This window comes from Bufo bufo, chromosome 1 (assembly GCF_905171765.1).
Source record: "Bufo bufo chromosome 1, aBufBuf1.1, whole genome shotgun sequence".
Classification (NCBI taxonomy): Eukaryota; Metazoa; Chordata; class Amphibia; order Anura; family Bufonidae; genus Bufo; species Bufo bufo.
This window is the reverse complement of record NC_053389.1, coordinates 716,135,349-716,150,370: the sequence shown is the minus strand read 5'-3', so window position 1 is coordinate 716,150,370 and position 15,022 is coordinate 716,135,349. Positions and strand designations below refer to the sequence as shown.

Here is a 15,022-nt window from a genome sequence, read left to right as displayed (position 1 = left end):
TAAGGGAAAATAATAGCATTCTGAAAACAGAATGCATAGTAAGTGATCAGTTGAGGGTTAAAAAAAATAAAAAAAATTAACTCACCTTCTCCGTTTGTTCGCGTAGTTCTCCCGGTCTTTAGTTCTTTAAAAAGATGAACTATGGGCTAAAGGACCTTTGGTGACGTCAGATCACATGCTCCAATCACAGGGTCCATCACCGCGGTGATGGACCCTGTGATTGGAGCATGTGATCTGACGTCACCAAAGGTCCTTTAGCCCATAGTTCATCTTTTTAAAGAACTAAAGACCGGGAGAACTACGCGAACAAACGGAGAAGGTGAGTTAATTTTTTTTATTTTTTTTAACCCTCAACTGATCACTTACTATGCATTCTGTATTCAGAATGCTATTATTTTCCCTTATAACCATGTTATAAGGGAAAATAATACAGTGTATAGACAGTCACCTAGCAACCGTGCGTGAAAATCGCACCGCATCCGCACTTGCTTGCGGATGCATGCGATTTTCACGCAACCCCATTCACTTCTATGGGGCCTGCGTTGCGTGAAAAACGCAGAATATAGAGCATGCTGCGATTTTCACGCAACACATAAGTGATGCGTGAAAATCATCGCTCATCTGAACAGCCCCATTGAAATGAATGGGTCCAGATTCAGTGCGGGTGCAATGCGTTCACCTACCGCATTGCACCCGCGCGGAAATCTCGCCCGTGTGAACGCAGCCTAAGACTGCCATTGTTAACTATTTGTTGTCTATACACAACCATTTGGGATATATCTGGTACATATAGAAATAAGTGCTTTAACATTAAATCACAACATTCAAGTCTGTGGCATGAGGTTAACTCTTTAGCATTAAATTAACCCTTTGCAGTGATCCACTGGGTCACTGCACATTCATCTGAATGGGGTTGTTTAGCAGCAAGCATTGAGACTGAATTCACCTCATTAAGACTGAATTCACCCTAGCAAAATTTTGTAGCCACACTGTAGCTATTGTGGAATACGATGCATGCTACACTAAAATGAAATACTTTGCAGTATGCCAGTACTAGTAACTATGCCCTGGGGAGTATGACAATTAATTATTGTTCACTAGATTTTAATTGAGCAAAATTAAAGCAACACTAAACCTAGAAATGAAAGATAAAAGCACTCATTCTTAAGCACTTTCAGCATGATCCTAATACAAAGAGTCTTGTAGAAATACGATCTCCTGATCTGCTCCATCTTTAGCTGGAGACCAACTGTGTGGTGGGGCTTATCAAGGATTGGTGCAGCCTGGACAGAGCAGGGACGTTCCTGCTCCAGCCACTTGTCTTACAGGTAGACCCAGGGCTGTGAGGAGGGGGGACAAGGATGATGATTATACGGAAGCCATCCTGCAGTGTCTCTAATGCTAACACTATTCAAAAAATTGTACATATCTCTTAAATAGACTCTCAAGATGTTTCAAAACTGGAATTTCTGAACATATAACAACATGACATTATTAATTATGTATACATTGGTTCTTAACAATATACACTGACTGACATGGTGCTAACTCTAGTGGTCTTATCTTTCCAGTACCGGCCGTCCCCTCTCTCTATATTAAGGTCCTGAATAGTACAGCCATCCAGGCAGCCTGGGAGCCGTCGATTAAACTGGGCCAAAATGAAGGTTTTAAACTCTATTACCGCAAGGTACCTCTACCACACTATACCGGGCCCATGCTGCTGCCTAGCAATGTCACAACATACAACATCTCCCGGCTTGGTAAGTACTATAAGACATAACACCCACTCATAGGTGCTTCTTATATCAGAGGGATATTTTCATTGGCCTCGGTAGTACATTAAACATTATTATGTGACACATGGCACAGACAGGAACCTTGTGCAACACCTCTGTGCCCTATAATTATAGTGATGGGTTGAAGAATTATACAGCAACACATAATAATAGTAATCAAAAATGGAGCCGGCACCTCCTCTCTATTAACACCGTCAAAATTAGACTGACATTTACAGCAGTAGCGCTGCCTTGTAAATGCCACTACGGCAAAATGACTGATGTTTCATATAGTAATTTCACATTCAGTCATTTAACAGCTGCCATTCATCAACATGCACTGTTCCCAAAGGACAAGGGTAGTATATGTTCAGGATAAAGCAGTCCTTTAAAACGAAACGTTTTTCAAGTTCTGTAATGTAAGAATATACTTTCGATAACAGCCACATTTAGTATTTGGTAGGTAGTGTAGTTTTGAAACACACATCTAGTGGATGTGCTCATAGCGTTACGGAAATGCATGGATGGTAATGTAATAATGTTTTGTTTCTAGACCCCTTAGTAGTGTATGAGGTGAAGCTGTTGGCCTTCAATCAGCATGGCGATGGGAATTCCACAGTTCGCTTTGTGTCACTGAAAGAAGCATCTGCCCGTGCTGGTAAACGGCTCCTAAATATTACATTAAACTGTATAATTATACATCAATGACTACGCATCTAAACACAGTGACCTGCAGAGAAGAAAGAGAGCTCCATTGTACCGTAGATGTTCTCCTAATGTTGGTTCTTGATATCTTACCACTTAATCCTGGGTAAACGAGAACTGAGGAATGGGAAGAGGCAGTAGTTCAGGTCAAGGTTTGGTTCCAACTGGAGACAGACCTTGATTTTTATCCTCTGTAATAACACCAACCAAAATAATGCAAATTAATCACAGTAATGAAGTGTGGCAGTATACAATCCCGAAACAATGTAATGAAACAATGCCGCACAAGATAATGTAAATGAATATCATCTTTATTAAGTCATGATAGATAAAACACATAAACAGTTTTAATCTTAGATTCATAATGGTACATGGATGGTAGATGTAACAGCTAGGCAGGTCCCAGGATTCTGAGGTACTTAATCCTAATAAAATGCAAATTGACTATGCTAATATGCATAAAATACTGTGGCAGAAGATCAGCAATACAACCAAAAAATGGCAACGTTTATACAAGAAGACAAGCAGGCCACCAGAGCAATCAAAAAGTGCATCATAAGCAATGTCAAGAGCAAGGTACAAACCAAAGATCCAGGGGGCAACAGGCAATCCCGACATAGGTTTAACCCAAGCTTTTTCCTGGGTAAAGTGTCAAATGACCCCTTGTGCTCGGTTTAAATACTCCCTTTCGCCAATCATTACATTTTTCCTCACATATGGTGCATATATAATAAATGAGTTCCATTACATTCAGATGCTAGGCCTGAACAGAGTATCCAGTGGTGAATAGATTGGAAAACGCACTGGCGTGGTGCGAACGGGCAGGCGATATCCGTGGGATTACATGCTGCCATACAAAGCAGGAGAGGGCCGGCATTCAAGTACCTATCATAGTAATATAAAGAAGAACCTTCTATAGGAACTGGAAGTTTGGGTGCGGCCCACAAATACATAGTAGTGCCGTAACCCCTGGCAAACGTAAAGATGGACAATAAAAGACACTGTGTGATAATACAAATAAAGTTCCAGTGATGTGCTGATAGGTCATCAGTATCTGATCGGTGGGACCCCTGCCATTCATCTGTTTGAGAAGACAGTGGCTCAGAGGAAGGCAGAGGATAGGTCAACAGGAAAAAAAAAACTCTCAGAAAACCCCTTTAAAGCATAAAATTCAGTTTTGCATTGTCTACTTCAATCTGTTCTCCCAAAGTAAATTCAATTAGTGAGCCTTCTTAGTTTTGCTGAGTCAGTTACATTTGTGTTCCCTTCATAAAATATAGTAAAACAAGTTTTTTTTTAATAATTGCCTCAACCATGTCATGTCAGTAAATGCTCTAGGCCAGTGGTGGCGAACCTATGGCACGGGTGCCAAAGGCGGCACTCAGAGCCCTCTTTGTGGGCACCTACACCCTGAAAAAAGTCTATGGTGTCTATGGACACTTTTCCTGCCATTCACCAGAGCAGGGCGCACTATGAACAGCACAGGCAGCACATTAAATGTAGGCAGGATATTATAGCCAAATGATAAAGTACATGGAAGATATACTATATTAGACTGTAGTATTCAGGGTAAATTGCCATGTTGGCACTTTGCGATAAATAAGTGGGTTTTGGGTTGCAGTTTGGGCACTCGGTCTGTAAAAGGTTCACCATCACTGCTCTAGGCAAATATTTCTTCAGTGTCTAAGGAACTGTTATTGGTTTACAAACATGTTCTCCAATTTCCAAAGTATACCACAGATGGCTTCCTACATTAGTTCATACCTGTTTCTACAAGGTGAATACTAACCCCCTGAGCTCCTGATGAAGGCCACCCACCCAGCTAAGCTAGTTCTCTTTGCTTTGCACTTATGAGGGGCAATCCCCCCGAAGCAGCTGTCTGCAGATGAGGTACTGCCTTAGCTATAAATCTAAATTATATCTCACAGCCTGTTTAAAATGTCAAACATTGACATATAGGAGAGTTTCCTTCCAGCTTGTGGCACCACATATGAAGGTTTCTTTTAGGCCCCTTGCAGATGAGCGTTCAGTTGTTCAGTTTTAATTGTGTGGGTGCAATGCGTTTTGATGCGTTTTGCACGCGCGTGATAAAAACCTGAATGTATACAAATAACATCTCTTGGCAACCATCCGTGAAAAACGCATCGCATCCAGCTCCAGTCACTTCTATGGGGCCAGCGTTGCGTGAAAATCGCAGAATATAGAACATGCTGCGATTTTCACGCAACGCACAAGTGATGCGTGAAAACCAACGCACATGTACACAGCCCTATTAAAATGAATGGGTCCAGATTCCGTGGGGGAGCAATGTGTTCGTACTCGCTCGTGTGAAAGGGGCCTTAGAAGGAGAGCTAATTTGCACCCCTTTTACCCAGAGGAGCATTGCATGGCCTATAAGACTCCTTATGCCTTCTTGGTGCTCTATCCCTTGGATATCCGTTTCTAATGGCCACAAAAAATCCACAACGTTCCCACAGGTTTTGAAGGCTTTCTGTATAATCCCTTATTTCTGTACACAGTGCTAAATCCATCCTGCAATTGTGTAGGTGATGAACAGAGGGCAAAGTCATCTACCACAGGCATCATCATTGGAATACATATTGGCGTGACCTGCATCATTTTCTGTGTGCTGTTCCTTATGTTTGGATACCGTGGAAGGTAAGATGAGAACATTTTTTTAACAGTAGGCTGTAGAAAGAAATGGTGAGATGTTGAGAGAAAATAGGACAATTCATTATTTAATGCGCAAATTTATTCATACTGTCTTAAATATAGACAGCATTGGACTAATATGAATGCGCCAAATTTATCACAGTGTCTCACAGGGGAATTATAGATTTGGTGCATATTTAGACACTTCTGTCTTTACGTCTCTTGCTTACATAAGACCAATTTTTTGTGCTAAAATTGTGGTTTAGTGTGTTGTATTTTAAGCCATACTGCTCTGCACTAAACCATGCCCTTTTCAGGCACCTCTTTCTACTTAGCCATGCCCCCTTTCATCTACCCATTTCCACTAAGCCAAGTCATTTTTATCCACACCTTTCTAATAAGCCATGCCTCTTTTATCCCACCTATTCCACTAAGCCATGCCCTCTTTCATCCACCCTTTTCCACTAAGCCATACCTTCTTTCATCCACCCTATTCGATTAAGCCATTCCCCCTTTCATCCAACCTATTTGAATAAGAAATGCCTTCTTTCATCCACCCTATTCGATTAAGCCATTCCCCCTTTCATCCAACCTATTTGAATAAGCCATGCCTTCTTTCATCCACCCTATTCCACCAAGTCATGCTCCAAGTCCCTTGATTGGTGCGATCCAAAAAGTGAATACAATAATAATACGTTTCACACAGGGAATGTGCACCAGAATTTAGGCCTGTTTTGATTACTAAATCTGTCTCTGATTTAAAATGTCTCTCTTGCACAATGTTTTCAACAAGGGAGAAGATGTTTTATTGAGGGATGAAGATGTCAGATTATATTGCAAGCTAATTAAAGTGGTTTTACGGGATTCACATATTGATGGCCTATCTGCAGGATAGGTCATCAATATGAGAATCCCAGAAAACCCCTTTGATGCAATGCCCTTTGAAAATTCAGATTTTATATACATTGAGCACACAGTCTGGTCTGTGGGTAGCACTGGTTATAGAACAGAAGGAGCTGAGCAGATTTATATATACAGTATTAACATAGTAACATAGTATATAAGGCCGAAAAAAGACATCTGTCCATCCAGCTCGGCCTGTTATCCTGCAAGTTGATCCAGAGGAAGGCAAAAAACAAACAAACTGTGAGGTAGAAGCCAATTTTCCCTACTTAAGGGGAAAATAATTCCTTCCCGACTCCAATCAGGCAATCAGAAAACTCCCTGGATCAACGACCCCTCTCTAGTAGCTATAACCTATAATATTATTACACTCCAGAAATACATCCAGGCCCCTCCTGAACTCTTTTAGTGAACTCACCATCACCACCTCCTCAGGCAGAGAGTTCCATAGTCTCACTGCTCTGACCGTAAAGATCCTCTTCTATGTTTGTGTACAAACCTTCTTTCCTCCAGCCACAGAGGATGTCCCCTTGTCACAGTCCTGGGGATAAATAGATGATGGGAGAGATCTCTGTACTGACCCCTGATATATTTATATTTTTTTCTAAAGTGAATAACCCTAATGTTGATAATGTTTCAGGGTACTGTAGTCCCCCCATTCCAGTTATTACTTTAGTTGCCCTCCTCTGAACTCTCTCCAGCTCTGCTATGTCTGCCTTGTTCACAGGAACCCAGAACTGTACACAGTACTCCATGTGTGGTCTGACTAATGATTTGTAAAGTGGCAGGACTATGTTCTCATCATGGGTATCTATGCCCCTTTTGATGCAACCCATTATCTTATGGGCCTTGGCAGCAGCAGCCTGACACTGGTTTCTACAGCTTAGTTTGCTGTTCACTAAAATTCCTAGGTCCTTTTCCATGTCAGTGTTACTCAGTGTTTTACTATTGAGTATGTACTGGTGATTTGCATTATTCCTTCCTATGTGCATAAACTTACATTTGTCAGTGTTAAACCTCATCTCCCACTTCTCTGCCCAAGCCTTCAATCTATCCAGATCCCTCTGTAGCATTATACTGTCCTCTTCTATGTCAATTACTTGACATAGTTTAGTGTCATGTGCAAAAATTTATATTTTACTGTTCAAGCCTTCTACAAGATCAATAATAAATATATTGAAGAGAATAGGGCCCAATACTGACCCCTGAGGTACTCTACTAGTGACAGTGACCCAATCTGAGTGTGTACTGTTAATAACCACCCTCTGTTTTCTATCACTGAGCCAGTTACTTACCCACATACAGACATTTTCTCTCAGTCCAAGCATTCTCATTTTATATACCTACCTTGTGGTACAGTGTCAAATGCTTTGGAGGAGTCCAGATATACGACATCCATTGATTCGCCGCTGTCAAGTCTAGAACTTACCTCCTCATAGAAACTGATTAAATTAGTTTGACATGACCGATCCCTCATGAAGCCATGATAATATTTATTTGCTTATTTTTGAGGTACTCCAAGATAGCATCTCTTAGAAAACCTTCAAACAGTTTACCCACGACAGATGTTAAACTTACCGGCCTATAGTTTCCGGGCTCTGTTTTTGGACCTTTTTTGAATATTGGCACCACATTTGCTATGCGCCAATCCTGTGGAACACTCCCTGTCAGTATAGAGTCTGTAAATATCAGAAAAAAGGGTCTGGCTATGACATTACTTAATTCTCTTAGGATATGGGGGGTGTATGCCATCTGGTCCTGGCGATTTGTCTATTTTAATCTATTTTAATCTTTTTAAGACACCGCTGTACTTCAGTCAGACAGGGCACTTTTAATGGGGAATTTACTTTTACATTCTGCATTTCATCTGACAGTTTATTTTATTCAGTGAATACAGTGGAGAAAAAAATATTTAATAGCTTTGCTTTCTCCTCATCGCTCTCTGCAACTCCACCCTCATTACTCTGGTGAGGGCCGACACCTTCAGATTTATACTTTTTACCATTTATATAACTGAAGAACATTTTAGGGTTAGTTTTGCTCTCTTTGGCAATTAATCTCTCGGTCTCTAGTTTGGCTGCTTTTATTTGTTTTTTACATATTCTATATATTCTATTTTTTTCCTTATAGTTTTTCAGTGCTTCCTCCTTTTGTCATTTATTGCTTTCTTTACAGTTCTATTTATCCACATTGTTTTTTTTTTGTTCCTTAACCTTTTATTCCCATAAAGTATGTACCTCTCACAATTAGATTTTAGGATGCTTTTAAAAATTTTAAATTTTATGGCTGTATTTTTATTTTTGAGGACTTTGTCCCAGTTAGTTAGGCCTATGGCCTCTCTTAGTTGGCTGAATTTAGCTTTTTTGAAGTTTGGTACTTTTGTTCCTCCCTGAAGAAACACTCTTTTGAATGATAATTTGAAGGTTATTACTTTATGGTCACTATTTCCCAGGTGTCCCCCAACCTGCACTTCTGTTGTTCTGTCAGGTCTATTGGTTAATACTAAGTCCAAGTATGGCCGTCCCTCTAGTCGGGTCCTGAACCAGTTGGGAAAGGTAATTGGATATTGCCAAGAACCTGTTTCCTTTATGAGATATACAAGTTTCAGTTTCCCAGTCTATATCTGGCTAGTTGAAGTCCCCCATAATAACCACCTCATTATGATTTGCTGCCTCGTCTATCTAGTTTAGTAGTAGATTTTCTGTGGACTCTGGTATATTACGTGGTTTATAAGTGTAAGCTTTTACCAGTGTAAGCTTTTACCATAAGGTAAATCAACATTCAATCTATAATAAACTCCTATTAGTAATTTATTATTGTTTTTACCTCCATGTATTTCTACCCACAGTGACTCCGCATGTTCATGTCCCTCACTTATATCTTCTCGGACTGTGGGCTTTAGACAGGACTTTACATAGAGGCAGACCCCTCCCCCTCTCCGGTTTTGGCGATCCTTTCTAAACAGACTGTAACCCTGTAACCACCCAGTCATGGCTATCATCCAGCCATGTCTCAGTTATTCTTACTATGTCATGGTCCTCCTCACGCATCACTAATTCCAGTTCCCCAGTATTATTAGTCAGGCTTCTGAGGTTTATGTACATTTTTTACCTTACACCTTTCCTTCTGAACTGTTGTAGTCCCTCCTTCCATTCCTCCTCCAGTCCCATTACCTTGCCCCGGTCTCTATCTTCCCATCCTATAACGTAATTACCCTCCCCCCAGTCCCTAGTTTAAACACTCATCCAACCTTCTAGCCATCTTCTCCCCCAACACAGCTGCCCATTCCCCATCGAGGTGCAGCCCATCCCTACGATAGAGTCTTTTTAAAAAGATTTATTATACCTTAGAATTTTTTTACATTTTATTCCTGCTTGTTCTGGTCTTAGGAGTCCAGTGGGTGTTCTTGCTCAGTGCATGACAGCTATGTCTTTATACACAATGATACCAGTAAGGGCTAGTTCACGGGCTGACTGTGCCGTAACCACCATTTTTTTTAATGAGAGGCCGCACTACCAAGCCACCACTGGTTTTCTTCTGTGACCGAGCCAAGGAAGGACATGTACGTATTCAGATGAAAACTGTGGCAGGTGTCTGCTCGTGGTGAACTTCATTCAATGGCACTAAATTGCAAGTGGGTCCACCACGTCAAGTTGAAACCAGAGGGTTTTTTTTCTATGAAATATGCAGCGAATTTTCACAAAGGCCGTGAATCACTATTTAGAACTGCCCACTGGACTCCTAAGCTGAGAGTGAACAGGAATTTAGGGTTTTCCAAGATTCTGATATTGATGAATTTATGATCTAGCTTCAGAATAGGTCATTGATATCAGATTGGCAGGGGTACTATACAGTATATCTCCTTAGCTGCCCCTACTATATAACATGCTGCCCACAGACTGGATAGCGAATTCAACATGTCAGGTTCCATTTAAAAGGGGTTTCCTGCCCCTAATACACCACTACTTTTTGAGATTTTTTGGTGGTGTATAAAATTTTATTTTGACTGTTCCTCAGAACCTCGATGTACGCTTATGTAGAAAGAAAAAAAAAGGGGTTCTAATCATACCTAATTTAGACCTTTTATTATGATAATGTTTTTTCTTCTTTTTATATTCATGATAATTATAAGAGAACCCCGAAAAGTATCATATACCAACTGCAAATTAAGCATGTGAAAAGTCCTGGATCAGTTCTAGTTCTATGTCCTCATGATCTTTGGCAGTTAGAGTTGCCATTGGAACATCATGTGGTCGAAAAACAATTATCCACATGAATGCACAGTATGAATTGGATTGAGTGGTGGTACAGTACGAACATGAATTTGATCAGCATAATATCCCCATCACAAATCTAAATTGGCATAATACACAGATATGGGCTTTGAACGTCAATCAGTGATATCCCTGTACTGGTAGAATGTACAGTAGTATATATTTTTTGCAGTAAATGTAATTTCTTTGTCTCGGCCTCTTCTTCTTGCAGACTGATGAAGTGTAAGGCAGCACAGGACCAAATATCAGCTCCTCAAGCTGCTGGCGGCATTAATGGAAGAATTTCTCATCGAAATGCTCAAAATGGTGCTACACTATTGGACAGTAATGTTTCAGAACTGAAAGGGAAAGTTGCTGAACTCAGTGAGATGGAGCATCTCTTTCCTCACTCCCCACATCACCGATCAGAGGTGAGACACATTCATACAGAGATATCAAAAAGATAGTTGAGTATCATTGGGAATAGTGATGAGCGAATTGTGGACTTCGATCCGAATTTCAGGATAAATTCTAATTCCTCATGCTTCGTGGTAGCCAATTGATTTAACCTGAAATAGTGCAAAAAACAAACAAAAAAATCATACTTACCTGCTCCATTTACTCGCGACGGGCCGGCTCCAGGCATCTTGCTTGAATATCTTGACCCAAATCCCGTGATGGCGGTGGCCGGCCCATGACGAGCAAATTGATCAGGTAAATATGATTTTTATTTTTATTTTACACTGTGTTATGTACATCAAATGCTGTGATTATGTATGAATGCGCCATCCGAGGGGTACAATGACAGGGGGAGGCGCAATAGCCGCTCCCTGTCATTGCATCCACTAAGAAAGATACAAAGAAATGCACTTCATAGCGAAGTAATTAGTCACAAAATGAATTTTTTTGTAAAATTCGGCGAAGCAGCCGAATCGAATTTTTCAATACTTCGCTCATCTCTAATTGGGAATGTTCCTAACCAAGTGAGTACATCACATGTATACAGCTCATGTATGAAAAACTGTGCAGGAATGCTTGAATAGTAGTAGAACAATTTAAATGCAGAATCGTGAAGCGCAGAATTGAGGCTCATGCACACAAACGTACTTTTTGCAGATCACATGCGGACCCATTCATTTCAGTGGGGCCGCAAGAGATGCAGACAACACACCATGTGATGTCCGCATCCGTTCGTGGCACCCGCAAAAGTATAGAATATTTCCAATACGTGTCGACATTATGGACAAGGATAGGACTGTTCTATTATGGCCCAGACTTTCCTTGCATCTAGAAGCTTGATGTCCAAGAGCCACATACTTTAAAACACACCCCATTCTAAATATTTTAGGATAGTCATATCCCTAATCATATTGATCATACCTCTAAAACGATTGAAGGCACCTATTTTTATTAAAATTTAAAGACAACCTGTCACCTCTCCGCACAAACCTGCTTTAGAAACCTCATGAATTTCTCATGCATTAACAATTCTAGAGCATCTATTGTTATGACTCTATGTTGTGCTGTTCCTCTGTTATTCCTTCTGAATTGTTACTAGTGTTACTAGTTGGGGGGGGGGGGGGGGGGGTCCCTGAACAGTCTGACACTAGTAGCACTGATTGGATAATATCAGACTGTGCACAGACACCCCCCCCCCCCCAACTGGTAAGGTCTCATTGCACATGACAGTATTTTTGGTCCTCATTTTTTGCAGATCACACACCACGGACACATTAATTTCTATGGGTCTGCAAACAAATAAAGGGCAGCACAAGGATATCATCCGATGTCTCATCAGTGCGGTGGTGCTGCAAATTATAGAACCTGTCCTATTCTTGTCCATTTTTTTAGACAAGAATAGGCTTTCTCACAGTGGATCCAGCGAAAACTGCAGGATGTACACTGACCACATCTGTAATTTTGTGGATCCATGAATTGCGGACCGCAAACAGATATAGTTGTGTGCAGAAAGCCTAACAGTCATCTGGATCTTCACTGCTAACTGCTAGCAATTTGTAACTTCTAGCAGGAATAATATAGGAATGGCACATCACAGACTCATAAGAATAGATGCTCCAGAATTGATATTATGGGGGGAATGCAAGTAGTTACTAGGACAGACATGTCAGTAGAGGTGGCAGGTCCTCTTTAAAGATGATATTCTTTAGGTTGGATAGTTTTAGCAGGTCTTATATTGTGTTCAGGTGAGCTCTCCAGCAGAAATTATCATGCACAATTACTACTAATACTGTCTAAACGTAAGACTGTGTACGCCCAGTGGAGGATGTACGAGCACACTGCGTCAGGAACATGGAGTGGTTTTACCTATCTTATTTCGGTGGAGTAGGCAATTTCACAAAAATTAATGACATATGACATGCTCAGCAGTTTGCAGTTACTATTGGGCAAGCAGCTGTTTTGTTGGTGGAGCCACTTTTTTAGCTAGCGTTATCATCGCGACTTTTTGCAATAATTTGTAAAAATGTCACAAGTGTACTCCAGACTCCTGGTGGGTACAAACCGACAGAACCTTTGTAATAAAAATAATTTGACTTTAGACCAGGATTGCCAAACAGAATTTTTCTTTTTTCTGGACAACTTATCCCAAAATCACAGACATCCAACATTTTTTACGGGCAAATTGGAAAACAGCAATAAATGATAAAGATTATGAGTAATACATGTCTACAGCTCAATGTACTGATAACACTTCATTACCAGCATTTACTGTGAGCTGCAAAATAATGATAATTACAACCAAAATAATCTAGCCAAGAACCACCAGCCTCAAAAAAACTGACACGTCTATATTTTTTCACGGACACAGGAAAAAAGTCACCTATGTTTATGGACTACAGAAATGTCTTGACGGTTGGCAACCTTGCTTTAGACTGAAAAATACTTTGGTATTGCTTGTGACAAATGTAAATTTGTTGCAAAAAAGGTTTTAAAAGAAGTAGGTGCTTGAAAAAAAGGCCAAAAGTCTTATATTGCTAGCATGGTGAAGTGTACGGTAGAGATGTGGAGGGGGTGTAAATCTCACCCGGTTTCCAGTTTAGTTGGGTTATGTAGCAGAAATCCAGAGATGTGTTTTGCTTCAGCCATAACTTGCTGGAGATCTTTAGTTTAAGTTATAAGGGCTGGATTTCTTTAGACTGGGAGACAGGTTGGTTTTGGGAGTCTCTCAGTTCACACCCCTAGGCCACTACAGGTATTCCCCTGGCCCGAGGTAAGGCTAGTTGCGATAATCACTGAGGGATAAAGCAATCCTTAGTGTGTTTGTGGAGACAGAATTAAAAAAAGGAAGACAGATAGGCTCCATGTGGTCCCAGCTAGGAGACCACAAGGCTGAGTAAAGCTTGAGTTTTGGGGGCCCAACAACGCTTGAGGAAAGCAGGTATCGCATGGTCAGAGTCGGAAGGACTGCTGGACCGTATCCCTGCAAGGTTTTTTTGTGGTCACCATCAGGAAGACAGGTGGACCGAAACCCATGTGTGGCGGTGTCACAGCTAGGAAGCTGTCTGACTAAATTCCTCAGTGTGAACATGGTCTTAGAGGTGAGACCTTGTATAGTTAGCGCTCAGACGAGCAGTGTTTTGTTTGATATTGTAACTTAGATGCCACATTGTTATGCTGAAGTGTAGGAACAAAGCACCACTCGAGCTTGAAAACCCCCTGTTTGATGAGAAGTCTGTCATCGGCGTCATTGCCAGCCATAGACGTCCTCGTAGCAATATTCTAGCCACATACGTTACTATAAATGTGTGTCAGCTACAAAGGTCCTCATAACAGTGTGGATTACCCATAGATGTAATATGGCACAGGCTCTAAAAACAACATACGTTTATGGTGGCACACCTAGAGCACCTCATCATTCCCTCTACCCATTTCTTCGTAGTAGCAGAGAAAGGTGGCATAACCTTTTTTCACTCTGTTACCACTGTAGACATAGCCTTTAGGAAAAGGATAGGTCGAGCCTAAGCTTGGTCAGTCTTCTCATGAGTTTCATAGCATCTGCACAGGATGCCTCTATCCTATTATATTCATTTATATAGATCCAAGATAGTCTGCAGTGCTGTACCAAGACTCACTCACAACCTTTGCTTAAACAGTGCTACAGAAAAATGCCAAAACTTCTATATGTAACCTTGCCTACCCTTTTCATGGAAAGGCTGCATCGCCCAGTTGGGTAGTGGTATGAAAACCATTAACCTGTGTTTTTCTTTTCTCCATATCAGTCTGCTCCTTCACATTCTTTGGATGTAACACTGGTATCCGCCATCATTCCTGATGACATCATTTTTGCTGAAGAGGACCCTCCTGGATCTCAGGCAGTAAACCATCCACCGGCAGCCAAGGACTGAGCCCCTAACTTCTTTAAAAACTGAACAGACCCAGAATTCTTGCTGCTCCTTTCAGCTGTGTTTGTTTGGAGCTTTCTATACATCTCAGGTCTCCATTTTCCAAACCCTGTAAATTTTCCTGTACCCTTTTGATAGAATTTTGTACTTTTTTTTTATTATTATGTGAGAACTTTGGCACTTATAGACTGTTACTCTCAAGAGACTGTGGGCAGCCATCATCTTTTCACTCAAGACACATGGAACTTGCCTGCTTTTTAAGCCCTTTGGATGCTAGGGAAATTTACTCAGTTCACATCACTACCCACTGATATTTTTTAACCCTTGGTCGTTATTTTTATTGCAGATGATTGTTTAGGCCCTCAGGGGTATC

At 40.9% G+C, this 15,022-nt stretch overlaps 1 protein-coding gene across 1 annotated transcript in view; it reads left to right on the top strand.

Annotated features, from left to right (window-relative positions):
* Positions 1 to 14,652, top strand: part of IGDCC3 (immunoglobulin superfamily DCC subclass member 3) — a 127,194-nt gene extending 112,542 nt beyond the window's left edge. The window contains exons 10-14 of the mRNA XM_040415620.1: positions 1,572 to 1,760; positions 2,329 to 2,433; positions 5,000 to 5,138; positions 10,521 to 10,719; positions 14,527 to 14,652. Of these exons, the coding sequence (XP_040271554.1) occupies positions 1,572 to 1,760; positions 2,329 to 2,433; positions 5,000 to 5,138; positions 10,521 to 10,719; positions 14,527 to 14,652 (758 nt within the window). The remainder of the gene's footprint in view (positions 1 to 1,571; positions 1,761 to 2,328; positions 2,434 to 4,999; positions 5,139 to 10,520; positions 10,720 to 14,526) is intronic.
* The last annotated feature ends 370 nt before the right edge of the window (positions 14,653 to 15,022 follow it).